Genomic DNA, 14553 nt, shown 5'->3' on the forward strand with positions numbered 1-14553 from the left:
CTTGACATTCCTTGATTCAAGTAGAACAACACAGGAAATCATTACTGTTTTGAGTTTTCACCCATACTTTCCCAAAGCATGCCAGTATCTATTCTGAGACAGTGAAAGACTGTAAAATCAAAGAATCACAAAGAACACTTAGTAGTGCATACTTGATGTTTCTCATTAGGGTTAAGGTTAGGGTTAGAGTTAGGGTTAGGTTTTATATGAGCATTAAATGTGATTTTTAGAGAAAATAACACGAATTTTTCAAAAATAATGTCACTTTCTCAGTGAAATTTGTAAGTTCTGTCTTGGCCTTGCTTGATTCTAGTAGAACAACAAAGGAAATCATTACTCTTTTGAGTATCCACAAATATTTTTCCCAAACCAAGGCAGTATCTTTTCCATGACAGTTAATGACTATAAAATCAATGATTTGCAAACAAAAATTAAAAGTGCATACTTATTGTTTCTCATTAGGGTTAGGATTATGGTTAGGGTCAGGTTAAGGGTTAGAGTTAGGGTTAGGGTTAGGGTTAGGGCTTGGGTTAGGTTTTAGATGAGCATTAAAAGTGTTTTTTTTAAATAACAAGAATTTTACTAAAATAATGTCACTTTCTCAATGAAATCTGTAAGTTCTCTCAGCACTCCTTTATTCAAGTAGAAGAATAAAGAAAATCATTACTCTTTGAGTTTTCACAAACATTTTCAGAAACCAAAGCAGTATCTTTGTGACAGTAAATGACTATAAAGTCAACGATTCTCAAACAACACTTAGAAGAGCATACTTAGTGTTCCTCATTAGGGTTACGGTAAGGGTTAAGGTTAAGTCAGTATTTATTCTGTGACAGGAAATGACTGAACTATCAATGTTTGGCAAGCAACACTTAAAAGTGCACACATATTGTTTCTAATTAGGGTTAGGATTAGGGTTAGGGTTAGGGTTAGGGTTACACTTACAGTTATGGTTATGGTTAGGTTTTATATGAGCATTAAAAGTGTTTTTTTTAAATAACAAGAATTTTACTAAAATAATGTCCCTTTCTCATTAGGGTTATGGTTATGTTGTTGTAAAATTATAAAAAATAAAAGTCTTCTTATCTGCTCTTCGTCTGGCACTGCGGTGTTCCAAGATATCTGCTAGATATCTTAATTCTCAGTCAGCAAAGCCTCTCAGAGTTGTTGCCCCAATTCCTTGGACTTTTGGGGGGCTGAAAGTGGTTATTCTAAAGTTGTTTTTATAAGGAATTTAGAAATGGTTGTAATTTAGCAGGGAGGAATTAGCTAGATTGAGTTGTACAGTCATAATCTCATTTGGTAGCTAGACTAGGTTCATATCTTTGCTTTGGTTAGAATTTATTTTTCAAAAAAGTTTAAAAGTACAAGTCCTTCTATTGATATCATTACAAACTTCTGAGTTTATTACACATGTGAGTTAAGGGCCAAATAGCAAATTCATAGCTCTGAGTTTGTTAGAATACTTTCAAGATAATAAGTCCAGCTTACCTTATATAGGTAGTTTTCAAAAACTACAGAATATGAGATTTAAGGTTATTTATCTTTTGTTGAGACATATCGGCTCCTAACAGTTCCCCTTTGGCAGATTTAATGAAGAATTTAAACATCTCTACCTCCAGGTGAGGCAGTACTTTGTGGCTAGGCAGCCACTGGACAAAACTGTCTGTTTCATCTGCAGACTAATACTGTCCAGAAAAGGACAAATTATGCAGAATAGTTGACTGATAAGACCTGCCAAGGGTGATCAGCCCGTCAAAATCTGCATTTCAAGAATCTGTCAGTTGATTTTGGGTCAGAAGGCTGAAGACTTGCACTCACATGTTGCTAACAGAGGACTATGCTAGTGGAGATTTGTCTCTACAACCTCTTAGTTCTAGAAGCCATGTTAGGCTTCCTATGTCTATAGATATTTGATCATTCTCAGATTTCTGATGGGGTTGAAGACTGATTGTAGTCTCATAGCCCATCAGGCTGATTAACTCTGAAAATACATATTTTATTAGTTATCAGATAGTATACAAGCTAGCCAGGATATAACATACATTTTAAGCTTTTCTTAAGCTAGAATGGATAACAAAATGTTCTGTTTAACTGATAAAGTGTTGGACTGGGTGTTAGATATATTTTATGCTTTTAATAACAAAATGACAATAGTTGTACTCAGCTTAGACGTGAGAGAAAAGTTTTTTTTTTTTTAATTAACAAATAGGGTGAAATGTGGGATGATGTCACAGGTGAGGCAGGTAAAAGATAGAATGAAGCCTGTCATTGGATGAGAAGGATGGGTGGGAGAAAAGTTTGAAGGAAGAGGAGGAGACAGAAATGGAAGAGGGGAGGAGAAAGAGAGTAGTCACGGGACAACATGGAAGATTCCATGCTGTATCTTTACAGGTTGTTATGACTGTTCTTAAAGGATGGATGTGTACCAGGCATTGTATCTTATCAATTGGATCAGAGGTTACTGGGCTGTGTGTTCTGTCTTGTGGAGAATTTAGTTTGGGATGAAAGACCCCAGCTTAGCAGCAGTAACGCCATTTTACAAGGCTGTACTTAAGATGACTGGTTCAGAGAAAGGTTAGAACACTGAGTACACAGCGGCTGCCAAGCAAGATGTGTTTGGTTGAAGGCCTGGCAACAGGACGACTGCAGTTGAGCACCTGACAATGAAAAAAAGCCCCGGGAGAGGTCCCACACCCTGGTGGGGGGCCGAGTCAGTCGTTATGTTCCAAGAAGGTAGCTAAGAAACTTGCCCCCGGGCTGAACCCTTGGGGGGGCCAAGTCAGTCGTTATGTTTCAGGAAGGTAGCTAGGAAACTTGCCCCCGGGCTAAACCCTTGCCATATTAGAATCCACCAATTATATCCCTGTAACCATGCATCTGCTTCTGTATGCTTGCTTCTGCTCCCCAAAATCCTATAAAAGCCCATCCTTGGTTCCGTGGGGCGCGCCAGTCCCCCGAGTGACTGAAGCGCCCGCAGGTGCCTGTGCCTGTGTATCCCGACAATAAACCAAATCCTCTTGCTGATTGCATCCTGTGGTGTCTCGGTCTGGTCTTTGGAGTTGGAGGGTCTCCATCCCGAGGGAAAGTTCTCCCTGAGAGCTTTTCATTTGGTGCATTGGCCGGGAAAGGAGATCCTCCACCCAGGGACCACCGACCACCCACTGGGAGGTAAGCCGGCCGGCGTCTGTCTGTCTGTCTGATTTTGTCTCGTTCTGCCTTATTCTGTCTGTTCTGTGAGCGCTCAGCCAGGTCTGTTCTGTGAGCGCTCAGCCAGGTTCTGTGAGCGCTCAGCCAGGTCTGTTCTGTGAGCGCTCAGCCAGGTCTGTTCTGTGAGCGCTCAGCCAGGTCTGTTCTGTGAGCGCTCAGCCAGGTTGTTTGGAATTTGGGCGGGACGAAGAAGGAGCTGACGAGCTCGGACTTCTCGCCCCGCAGCCCTGGAAGACGTTCCAAGGGTGCTAGGGGCCCGACTTTTCGGGCCCCAATCTGGGAGAGGAGAAAGATCCGGACTAACGGCACCTCTGTCTGTATTTTTGGCTTTCAGAGGGCCCCGGACTTTTGCCACCTCTATCTGACTTTTTGCTTTCAGTTTGGTACCAAAGCCGTGCAGCACGCCTGTCTGTTGTTTGTTTGACTGTTGGTGTTGTTTGTTTTCTCTGTGTTCTAATCTTCCTTAGAACTAACATGGGACAGTCCCTAACAACGCCCCTAAGTCTCACTCTTGATCATTGGAAAGACGTCCACGACCGGGCACACAACCAGTCCGTCGAGGTTAAAAAAGGAAAATGGCAGACTCTCTGCACATCCGAGTGGCCCACCTTCGGAGCCGGATGGCCAGTGAATGGCACATTTAATAAGATCATTATTTTACAGGTTAAAGATCGGGTCGTCCACGGACATCCTGACCAGGTTCCTTATATTATCACTTGGGAGAGTCTTGCCTTATACCCCCCCCCTTGGGCGGAACCCTTCGTGGACCCGAATTGGCCTCCCCTCAACCCCCAGCTTGTCCCCTCGGCCCCGCCCGGTTTGCTGGCCCCGTCTTCCTCTCTCTACCCCACTCTAATTAAATCAGAGCCTTCTAAGAAACCTGTCCTCCCGGCAGACTCAAACTCCCCTCTCATAGATCTTCTCTCTGAAGATCCTCCTCCCCCATATCGTTTACCTACAGGCCCGGCTGAAACGGAGGAGGCAGAGCTGCCGGCCAGATCAGTTGCCGGGCCACAGTCTGATAAGGGTTTCTCCCCTGTCGCAGGGAGATTGCGCAATAAGCGCGAGGTGATGCCAGATACAACCTCCCAGGCTTTTCCACTTAGACAGGGAACCGGTGGCCAGACCCAATACTGGCCGTTTTCAGCAGCTGACATTTACAATTGGAAACAACACAACCCTTCTTTCTCCAAAGATCCGGTGGCACTCACCGACCTAATAGAATCTGTTTTACTTACCCACCAGCCTACTTGGGATGACTGCCAACAGCTCTTACAGGCTCTCTTAACCTCAGAAGAAAAACAAAGAGTGTTCCTAGAGGCCAGAAAGCATGTTCTGGGAGATGATGGGCGTCCCACCCAGCTGCCTGAGGAAATTGATGCTGCATTCCCACTTAAGAGACCAAACTGGGATTTTAATACAGCCGAAGGTAAGGGACACCTACGCCTTTATCGCCAGTTGCTTCTAGCGGGTCTCCGAGGGGCTATACGACGCCCTACTAATTTGGCTCAGGTAAAACAGGTATTACAGGAAGCAGGGGAAACTCCCTCCGCCTTTCTAGAGAGACTTAAGGAGGCCTACCGTATGTACACTCCCTATGACCCAGATGACCCAGGACAAATGACGAGTGTCTCTATGTCCTTCATCTGGCAGGCTGCTCCAGATATCAGGACTAAGTTACAGAGGTTAGAAAATTTACAGGGCTATACATTACAGGATTTACTTAAAGAAGCTGAAAAGATTTTTAATAAGAGAGAGATAAAAAAAAAAAAACAAAGAATTGAGTCGAATCTTGGCCGCCGTAGTTCAGGGCCAAGAAAAGAAGAGAGATAGGGGGGAGCTCGAAAGGGGCTGAAGCTGGATAAAGATCAATGTGCCTATTACAAAGAGAAAGGGCACTGGGCCAGAGAGTGCCCCAAGAAGCCTGGCGGACCCCGAAAGCCTCGACCACGAACCTCCCTCTTGGCTCTAGATAAAGATTAGGGAGGTCAGGGCCAGGAGCCCCCCCTGAGCCCAGGGTAACGCTTAAAGTTGGGGGGCAGCTGGTTACTTTCCTGGTAGACACAGGAGCCCAGCATTCAGTCCTCACCCAAGCTTCAGGACAACTCAGCGACCGGATGGCCTGGGTACAAAGAGCTACTGGTGAGAAACAATACCGATGGACTACGGACCGCCGGGTTCAGCTGGCTACCGGTAAGGTGACCCATTCCTTCTTACATGTTCTGGACTGCCCGTACCCTCTGCTGGGCCGTGACCTGCTCACCAAACTAAAAGCACAAATTCATTTTGAAGAAAGAGGGGCCCAAATAACTGGCCCCCACGGAACTCCCCTTCAAGTTCTAACCCTATGAACCGGGACAGGACACTGGCTTGGGCAGAGACTGGTGGGATGGGGTTGGCGCTCCAACAGCCCCCCTTAATTACAACTCCAGTCTCCATAAAACAATACCCCCTGTCACATGAAGCTTATCAAGGTATAAGGCCTCACATTATGAGGCTTCTGGATCAAGGCATCCTAGTCCCCTGCCGGTCGCCTTGGAATACGCCTCTTCTGCCTGTTAAGAAACCCGGCACTGGAGATTATAGGCCAGTACAAGACTTGAGAAAGGTCAACAAGAGGATAGAAGATATTCATCCGACTGTTCCAAACCCTTACAATTTGCTCAGTAACTGTTCATCGATGAGAAACAGGGGTATGCTAAAGGGGTCCTAACACAAAGGTTGGGACTCTGAAAACGCCCTGTGGCCTACCTGTCTAAGAAATTGGACCCTGTGGCCTCCGGCTGGCCACCGTGCCTAAAGATGGTGGCTGCTATTGCTGTCCTGATCAAGGACGCTGGAAAATTGACTTTGGGACAGCCACTCACCATCCTAGCTCCCCACGCAGTGGAGGCCTTGGTAAAGCAGCCCCCAGACCGCTGGCTCTCTAATTCTCACACCAAGCCTTGTTGCAGAACGGGTTCAGTTTGGGCCCGTAGTCGCCCTCAATCCTGCCACCTTGCTTCCTCTACCAGAGGAGACAAAACACGGATGACAACAGCTTCTTGGCAGAGGGAGAGCGAAAGGCTGGAGCTGCGGTCACTACGGAGGACAAAGTGATTTGGGCGAAAGCCCTGCCTGCTGGTACCTCTGCACAACGGGCTGAACTCATCGCCTTGACTCAGGCGCTCAAGATGGCAAAAGGTAAGAGGCTAAATATATATACAGACAGCCGTTATGCCTTTGCCACGGCACACATCCACAGGGAGATCTACCGGAGGCGGGGGCTGCTCACATCTGAGGGTAAAAATAAGGCTGAAATTCTGGCCCTCTTAGAAGCCCTATTCTTGCCCAAAAGACTGAGTATTATACATTGTCCAGGACACCAAAAAGGGCACAACCCAGAGGCACGAAGAAACCGGCTGGCCGATGCCACGGCGCGAGAAGCGGCCATGAGCAAACAAATCTTGACCTTAAATAGCCCAGACCAACCCACGCCCCCACCAGTGGGACAAACTAGTTGGGTTTATGCCCATGAGGACATAGAGCTCCTAAAAAAATGGGGGCCATCTACCACCCTCAACTAAAACAGTGGGTCTACAAAGGACTTTTGAATTGATCTCCTTTTTACATAAGAAGATAAAAACCTTACTAGATTGGGAAGAGATAAATCTGTGTTTTTTTTTAATTGGGACAAAGCGATACAAAAGGTGACTGAGAGTTACAAAGCGTGCGCTCAGGTTAACCTGGGAAGGACCATGATTGGACAAGGAGTTCGTCCTAGGGGACACCGTCCCGACATCCATTGAGAAATTGATTTTACTGAAATTAAACCAGGTATATATGGATACAAGTATCTCCTAGTGTTTATAGACACCTTCTCAGGATGGGTCGAAGCCTTCCCCACAAAGCACGAGACTACAAAAATGGTCACCAAGAAGCTCCTCGAGGAAATCTTTCCCAGGTATGACATGCCTCAAGCGTTGGGGTCGGACAACGGGCCCGCTTTCATCTCCCAAGTAAGTCAGTTGGTGGCCAAATTGCTGGGGATTGATTGGAAATTACATTGTGCCTATAGACCCCAGAGTTCAGGTCAGGTAGAACACATGAATAAAACAATTAAGGAGACTTTATCCAAACTTACGCTTGCAACTGGCTCAAAGGATTGGGTGGCCCTCCTTCCCCTAGTTCTATATCGGGCCCGGAATACCCCGGGCCCCCATGGTCTAACTCCTTTTGAAATAATATATGGAACACCACCCCCATTTGTCCATTTCTTTGATTCAAACATTGCTGATTTTGCTGACAGCCCTTCTCTGAGGGCCCATTTACAGGCCCTACAGATTGTGCAGAGAGACGTCTGGAGACCTTTGGCCGCTGCTTACCAGGACAAGCTTGAACATCTGGTGGTGCCACACCCGTTCCAGATTGGAGACACCGTGTGGGTGCGCAGACACCAGACCAAGAATCTCGAGCCACGGTAGAAAGGACCCTACACCATCCTCCTGACTACCCCGACCGCCCTAAAGGTAGACGGAGTCGCGGCTTAGATCCACGCACCACACGTCAAGGCAGTCCGGTCTGAGGAATTGACTAATCACAACACTACACCCCAGACATGGAGAGTTCAGTGTACTCCAAACCCCTTAAAGTTAAAACTCCTACGTGGCTCCTCCTAGCCCTTTTGTGGCTTAGAGTCAGTGGGGGAATAAGCCCCCACCAGACAGAAATTTATTGACCAAGTCGAGTTGTCAAAGTTAACAAAAAAAAAATGGGGGAATGAAAGACCCCAGCTTAGCAGCAGTAACGCCATTTTACAAGGCTGTACTTAAGATGACTGGTTCAGAGAAAGGTTAGAACACTGAGTACACAGCGGCTGCCAAGCAAGATGTGTTTGGTTGAAGGCCTGGCAACAGGACGACTGCAGTTGAGCACCTGACAATGAAAAAAAGCCCCGGGAGAGGTCCCACACCCTGGTGGGGGGCCGAGTCAGTCGTTATGTTCCAAGAAGGTAGCTAAGAAACTTGCCCCCGGGCTGAACCCTTGGGGGGGCCGAGTCAGTCGTTATGTTTCAGGAAGGTAGCTAGGAAACTTGCCCCCGGGCTAAACCCTTGCCATATTAGAATCCACCAATTATATCCCTGTAACCATGCATCTGCTTCTGTATGCTTGCTTCTGCTCCCCAAAATCCTATAAAAGCCCATCCTTGGTTCCGTGGGGCGCGCCAGTCCCCCGAGTGACTGAAGCGCCCGCAGGTGCCTGTGCCTGTGTATCCCGACAATAAACCAAATCCTCTTGCTGATTGCATCCTGTGGTGTCTCGGTCTGGTCTTTGGAGTTGGAGGGTCTCCATCCTGAGGGAAAGTTCTCCCTGAGAGCTTTTCAGGGAGAGTGTGTGGCGGCAGAAACACTGGGCTGTCATTGTGAATTAGGATGTTTGCTTCTGGCAAGATATCTAGCAGGTATTTTGGGGTACTGCGACGGACGTAGTGGAGGATAAAAGACAGCATTTTATTTTTTATTATCTTTACAGCAACAATACTCAAAATATAAAAGACACAGAAAATATTTCTGAAAAAGATCAAGAGTTTTTGGAAAATAAACCTCAGAATCTTAAAGACACCAAAAATATCTGAGGAAAAAAAACTGACAATTTTTTACATAACAATCCTGAAAATACATGAGACTCAGAACATAGTTCAGAAAAACTTCAAGAATTTTGAGGAAATTGAAAGGTAGAAGTTTTAAGGTTGCCCCCTAGACAAAAGTTTAGAGCAGAAGAAGAAACTGGTTGAGCCCTGGAACTGCGATTACTCCAGCCGGTTCGACAACTCTCTCCCAGGAACTAGCTGACAATAAAGTTAAATTAAAATCTTAAAGAACAATCTTGAGAAGCAGGAAGCTTCTCCCAGGAACTGGTGGACCATAAAGTTAAACAATCTTGAGAAACAGGAAGCTCCTCCTTGTGACTTTTCACTGGTATTCTCGATGTTTTCCAATGACACCCTCCCTACACCCTTGGGTTGTGGTTTCTTCCTTTAAATTCCCCTCCTCTTAGCTACTGGTGGTCGAACTCCTCTGCCCCTAGTGGGATACGAGCCTCAACCCCAGTGCACTGGTTACTATCAATAAACCTCATGTAAATTACAACAAGGACAGTCTTTTTTTTTTTTAAAAGATTTATTTATTATATATAAGTACATTGTCATTGTTTTCAGACGTACCAGAAGAGGGTGTCAGATCTCATTACAGACGGTTGTGAGCCACCATATGCTTGCTGGGAATTGAACTCAGGACCTCTGGAAGAGCAGTCCATGCTCTTAATCACTGAGCCATCTCTCCAGCCCCAACAAGGACAGTCTTATGTGAGTTTTTTTTCTTTTTCTCATCTTTATTAACTTGAGTATTTCTTATTTACATTTCGATTGTTATTACCCTTCCCCGTTTCCAGGCCAACATCCCCCTAACCCCTACACCTCCCCTTCTATATGGGTGTTCCCCTTCCCATCCTCCCCCCATTACCGCCCTCCCCCAACAATCACATTCACTGGGGGTTCAGTCTTGGCAGGAACAAGGGCTTCCCCTTCCACTGGGGCTCTTACTAGGCTATTCATTGCTATGTATGCAGTTGGACTTCAGGGTCAGTCCATGCTTTGGGTAGTGGCTTAGTCCCTGGAAGCTCTGGTTGGTTGTCATTGTTGTTCATATGGGGTCTCAAGCCCCTTCAAGCTCTTTCAGTCCTAAGATTCCTTCAACTGGGGTCCCGTTCTCAGTTCCTTTGTTTGGCTGCATCTCTCAGGTGATATCTACATCTGGTTTCTGTCAGCCTGCACTTCTTTGCTTTATTCATCTTATCTACTTTGGTGGCTGAATATGTATGGGCCACATGTGAGGCAGGCTCTGAATGGGTGTTCCTTCAGCCTCTGCTCTAAACTTTGCCTCCCTATTCCCTGCCAAGGGTATTCTTGTTCCCCTTTTAAAGAAGGAGTGAAGCATCCGCATTTTGGTCATCCTTCTTGAGTTTCATGTGATCTGTGCATTTAGGGTAATTCAAGCATTTGGGCTAATAGCCACTTATCAATGAGTGCATACCATGTGTGTTTTTCTGTGATTGGGTTACCTCAGGATGATATTTTCCAGTTCCATCCATTTGCCTATAAATTTCATAAAGTCATTGTTTTTGATAGCTGAGTAGTATTCCATTGTGTAGATGTACCACATTTTCTGTATCCATTCCTCTGTTGAAGGGCATCTGGGTTCTTTCCAGCTTCTGGCTATTATAAATAAGGCTGCTATGAACATAGTGGAGCATGTGTCTTTGTTACATATTGGGGCATCTTTTGGGTATATGCCCAAGAGAGGTATGGCTGGGTCCTCAGGTAGTTCAATGTCCAATTTTCTGAGGAGCCTCCAGACTGATTTCCAGAATGGTTGTATCAGTCTGCAATCCCACCAATGATGGAGGAGTGTTTCTCTTTCTCCACATCCTCGCCAGCATCTGCTGTCACCTGAGTTTTTGATCTTGGCCATTCTAACTAGTGTGAGGTGAAATCTCAGGGTTGTTTTGATTTGCATTTCCCTTATGACTAAGGATGTTGAACATTTCTTTTTTTTTTTCTTGCTTATTTTATAATTTTATTGTTTCATTTCATTTCATTTTTCTTTTATTATATTTTAATTTTTTTAAAATTTTTTTTTAATTTATTTAATACGTAATAATAATTCTTTGGTTTCCTGGTAAACATCCCCCTCCCCCCCTTCCTTATGGGTGTTCCCCTCCCAACCATCCCCCCATTGCCGCCCTCCCCCCAACAGTCTAGTTCACTGGGGGTTCAGTCTTAGCAGGACCCAGGGCTTCCCCTTCCACTGGTGCTCTTACTAGGATATTCATTGCTACCTATGAGGTCAGAGTCCAGGATCAGTCCATGCATAGTCTTTAGGTAGTGGCTTAGTCCCTGGAAGCTCTGGTTGCTTGGCATTGTTGTACATATGGGGTCTCGAGCCCCTTCAAGCTCTTCCAGTTCTTTCTCTGATTCCTTCAACGGGGGTCCTATTCTCAGTTTAGTGGTTTGCTGCTGGCATTCGCCTCTGTATTTGCTGTATTCTGGCTGTGTCTCTCAGGAGAGATCTACATCCGTCTCCTGTCGGTCTGCACTTCTTTGCTTCATCCATCTTGTCTAATTGGGTGGCTGTATATGTATGGGCCACATGTGGGGCAGGCTCTGAATGGGAGTTCCTTCAGTCTCTGTTTTAATCTTTGCCTCTCTCTTCCCTGCCAAGGGTATTCTTGTTCCCCTTTTAGAGAAGGAGTGAAGCATTCACATTTTGATCATCCGTCTCGAGTTTCATTTGTTCTAGGCATCTAGGGTAATTCAAGCATTTGGGCTAATAGCCACTTATCAGTGAGTGCATACCATGTATGTCTTTCTGTGTTTGGGTTAGCTCACTCAGGATGATATTTTCCAGTTCCAACCATTTGCCTACGAATTTCATAAAGCCGTTGTTTTTGATAGCTGAGTAATATTCCATTGTGTAGATGTACCATATTTTCTGTATCCATTCCTCTGTTGAAGGGCATCTGGGTTCTTTCCAGCTTCTGGCTATTATAAATAAGGCTGCGATGAACATAGTGGAGCACGTGCCTTTTGTATATGTTGGGGCATCTTTTGGGTATATGCCCAAGAGAGGTATAGCTGGATCCTCAGGCAGTTCAATGTCCAATTTTCTGAGGAACCTCCAGACTGATTTCCAGAATGGTTGTACCAGTCTGCAATCCCACCAACAATGGAGGAGTGTTCCTCTTTCTCCACATCCTCGCCAGCATCTGCTGTCACCTGAGTTTTTGATCTTAGCCATTCTCACTGGTGTGAGGTGAAATCTCAGGGTTGTTTTGATTTGCATTTCCCTTATGACTAAAGATGTTGAACATTTCTTTAGGTGTTTCTCAGCCATTCGGCATTCCTCAGCTGTGAATTCTTTGTTCAGCTCTGAACCCCATTTTTTAATAGGGTTATTTGTCTCCCTGCGGTCTAACTTCTTGAGTTCTTTGTATATTTTGGATATAAGGCCTCTATCTGTTGTAGGATTGGTAAAGATCTTTTCCCAATCTGTTGGTTGCCGATTTGTCCTAACCACGGTGTCCTTTGCCTTACAGAAGCTTTGCAGTTTTATGAGATCCCATTTGTCGATTCTTGATCTTAGAGCATAAGCCATTGGTGTTTTGTTCAGGAAATTTTTTCCAGTGCCCATGTGTTCCAGATGCTTCCCTAGTTTTTCTTCTATAAGTTTGAGTGTATCAGGTTTGATGTGGAGGTCCTTGATCCACTTGGACTTAAGCTTTGTACAGGGTGATAAGCATGGATCGATCTGCATTCTTCTACATGTTGACCTCCAGTTGAACCAGCACCATTTGCTGAAAATGCTATCTTTTTTCCATTGGATGGTTTTGGCTCCTTTGTCAAAAATCAAGTGACCATAGGTGTGTGGGTTCATTTCTGGGTCTTCAATTCTATTCCATTGGTCTATCTGTCTGTCTCTGTACCAATACCATGCAGTTTTTATCACTATTGCTCTGTAATACTGCTTGAGTTCAGGGATAGCGATTCCCCCTGAAGTCCTTTTATTGTTGAGGATAGTTTTAGCTATCCTGGGTTTTTTGTTATTCCAGATGAATTTGCAAATTGTTCTGTCTAACTCTTTGAAGAATTGGATTGGTATTTTCATGGGGATTGCATTGAATCTGTAGATCGCTTTTGGTAAAATGGCCATTTTTACTATATTAATCCTGCCAATCCATGAGCATGGGAGATCTTTCCATCTTCTGAGGTCTTCTTCAATTTCTTTCTTCAGTGTCTTGAAGTTCTTATTGTACAGATCTTTTACTTGCTTGGTTAAAGTCACACCGAGGTACTTTATATTATTTGGGTCTATTATGAAGGGTGTCGTTTCCCTAATTTCTTTCTCGGCTTGTTTCTCTTTTGTGTAGAGGAAGGCTACTGATTTATTTGAGTTAATTTTATACCCAGCCACTTTGCTGAAGTTGTTTATCAGCTTTAGTCGTTCTCTGGTGGAACTTTTGGGATCAGTTAAATAAACTATCATATCATCTGCAAATAGTGATATTTTGACTTCTTCTTTTCCGATCTGTATCCCCTTGACCTCCTTTTGTTGTCTGATTGCTCTGGCTAGAACTTCAAGAACTATATTGAATAAGTAGGGAGAGAGTGGGCAGCCTTGTCTAGTCCCTGATTTTAGTGGGATTGCTTCGAGTTTCTCTCCATTTAGTTTAATGTTAGCTACTGGTTTGCTGTATATGGCTTTTACTATGTTTAGGTATGGGCCTTGAATTCCTATTCTTTCCAGGACTTTTATCATGGAGGGGTGTTGAATTTTGTCAAATGCTTTCTCAGCATCTAATGAAATGATCATGTGGTTTTGTTCTTTCAGTTTGTTTATATAATGGATCACGTTGATGGTTTTCCGTATATTAAACCATCCCTGCATGCCTGGGATGAAACCTACTTGATCATGGTGGATGATTGTTTTGATGTGCTCTTGGATTCGGTTTGCCAGAATTTTATTGAGTATTTTTGCATCGATATTCATAAGGGAAATTGGTCTGAAGTTCTCTTTCTTTGTTGGGTCTTTGTGTGGTTTAGGTATAAGAGTAATTGTGGCTTCATAGAAGGAATTCGGGAGTGATCCATCTGTTTCAATTTTGTGGAATAGTTTGGATAATATTGGTATGAGGTCTTCTATGAAGGTTTGATAGAATTCTGCACTAAACCCGTCTGGACCTGGGCTCTTTTTGGTTGGGAGACCTTTAATGACTGCTTCTATTTCCTTAGGAGTTATGGGGTTGTTTAACTGGTTTATCTGTTCCTGATTTAACTTCGGTACCTGATATTTGTCTAGATGTTGAACATTTCTTTAGGTGCTTCTCAGCCATTCCGCATTCCTGAGCTATGAATTCTTTGTTTAGCTCTAAACCCCATTTTTTAATAGGGCTATTTGTCTCCCTCCAGTCTAACTTCATGAGTCCTTTGTATATTTTGGAAATGAGCCCTCTATCAGTTGTAGGATTGGTAAAGATCTTTTCCCAATCTGTTGGTTGCCATTTGTCCTAACAACAGTGTCCTTTGCCTTACAGAAGCTTGTAGTTTTATGAGATCCCATTGTTCGATTCTTGATCTTAAAGCATAAGCCATTGGTGTTTTGTTCAGGAAATTTTCTCCAATGCCCATGTGATCTAGATTCTTCCCCACTTTTTCTTCTATTAGTTTGAGTGTATCTGGTTTGATGTGGAGGTCCTTGATCCACTTGGACTTAAGCTTTGTACAGGGTCATAAAAATGGATTGATCTGCATTC

The 14553-nt window shown here is 44.3% G+C and overlaps 1 protein-coding gene across 4 annotated transcripts; it reads left to right on the forward strand.

Annotated features, from left to right (window-relative positions):
- Nucleotides 1-2485: 2485 nt before the first annotated feature.
- Nucleotides 2486-9557, forward strand: LOC134479298 (uncharacterized). Of its 4 annotated transcripts, none has more exons than XM_063262725.1 (2): nt 2486-4636; nt 9404-9557. In XM_063262725.1, the coding sequence occupies exons 1-2, from the start codon at nt 3682-3684 to the stop codon at nt 9445-9447; spliced, it is 999 nt and encodes a 332-aa protein (XP_063118795.1). In that variant the 5' UTR covers nt 2486-3681; the 3' UTR covers nt 9448-9557. The 4 variants fall into 4 exon arrangements, 3 of the variants coding, with proteins under 3 accessions (XP_063118795.1, XP_063118796.1, XP_063118794.1); XM_063262726.1 differs by lacking the exon at nt 9404-9557 and adding an exon at nt 7496-8493 and having other exon boundaries at nt 2487-4636; XR_010052429.1 differs by lacking the exon at nt 9404-9557 and adding an exon at nt 7496-8493 and having other exon boundaries at nt 2488-7150.
- Nucleotides 9558-14553: the final 4996 nt, after the last annotated feature.

This window comes from Rattus norvegicus, chromosome 6 (assembly GCF_036323735.1).
Source record: "Rattus norvegicus strain BN/NHsdMcwi chromosome 6, GRCr8, whole genome shotgun sequence".
NCBI classification, from domain to species: Eukaryota; Metazoa; Chordata; class Mammalia; order Rodentia; family Muridae; genus Rattus; species Rattus norvegicus.

Coding starts and splice junctions, on each gene's coding strand:
- LOC134479298 (XM_063262724.1), top strand. CDS start 3,682: ATGGGACAGTCCCTAACAACGCCCCTAAGTCTCACTCTTGATCATTGG.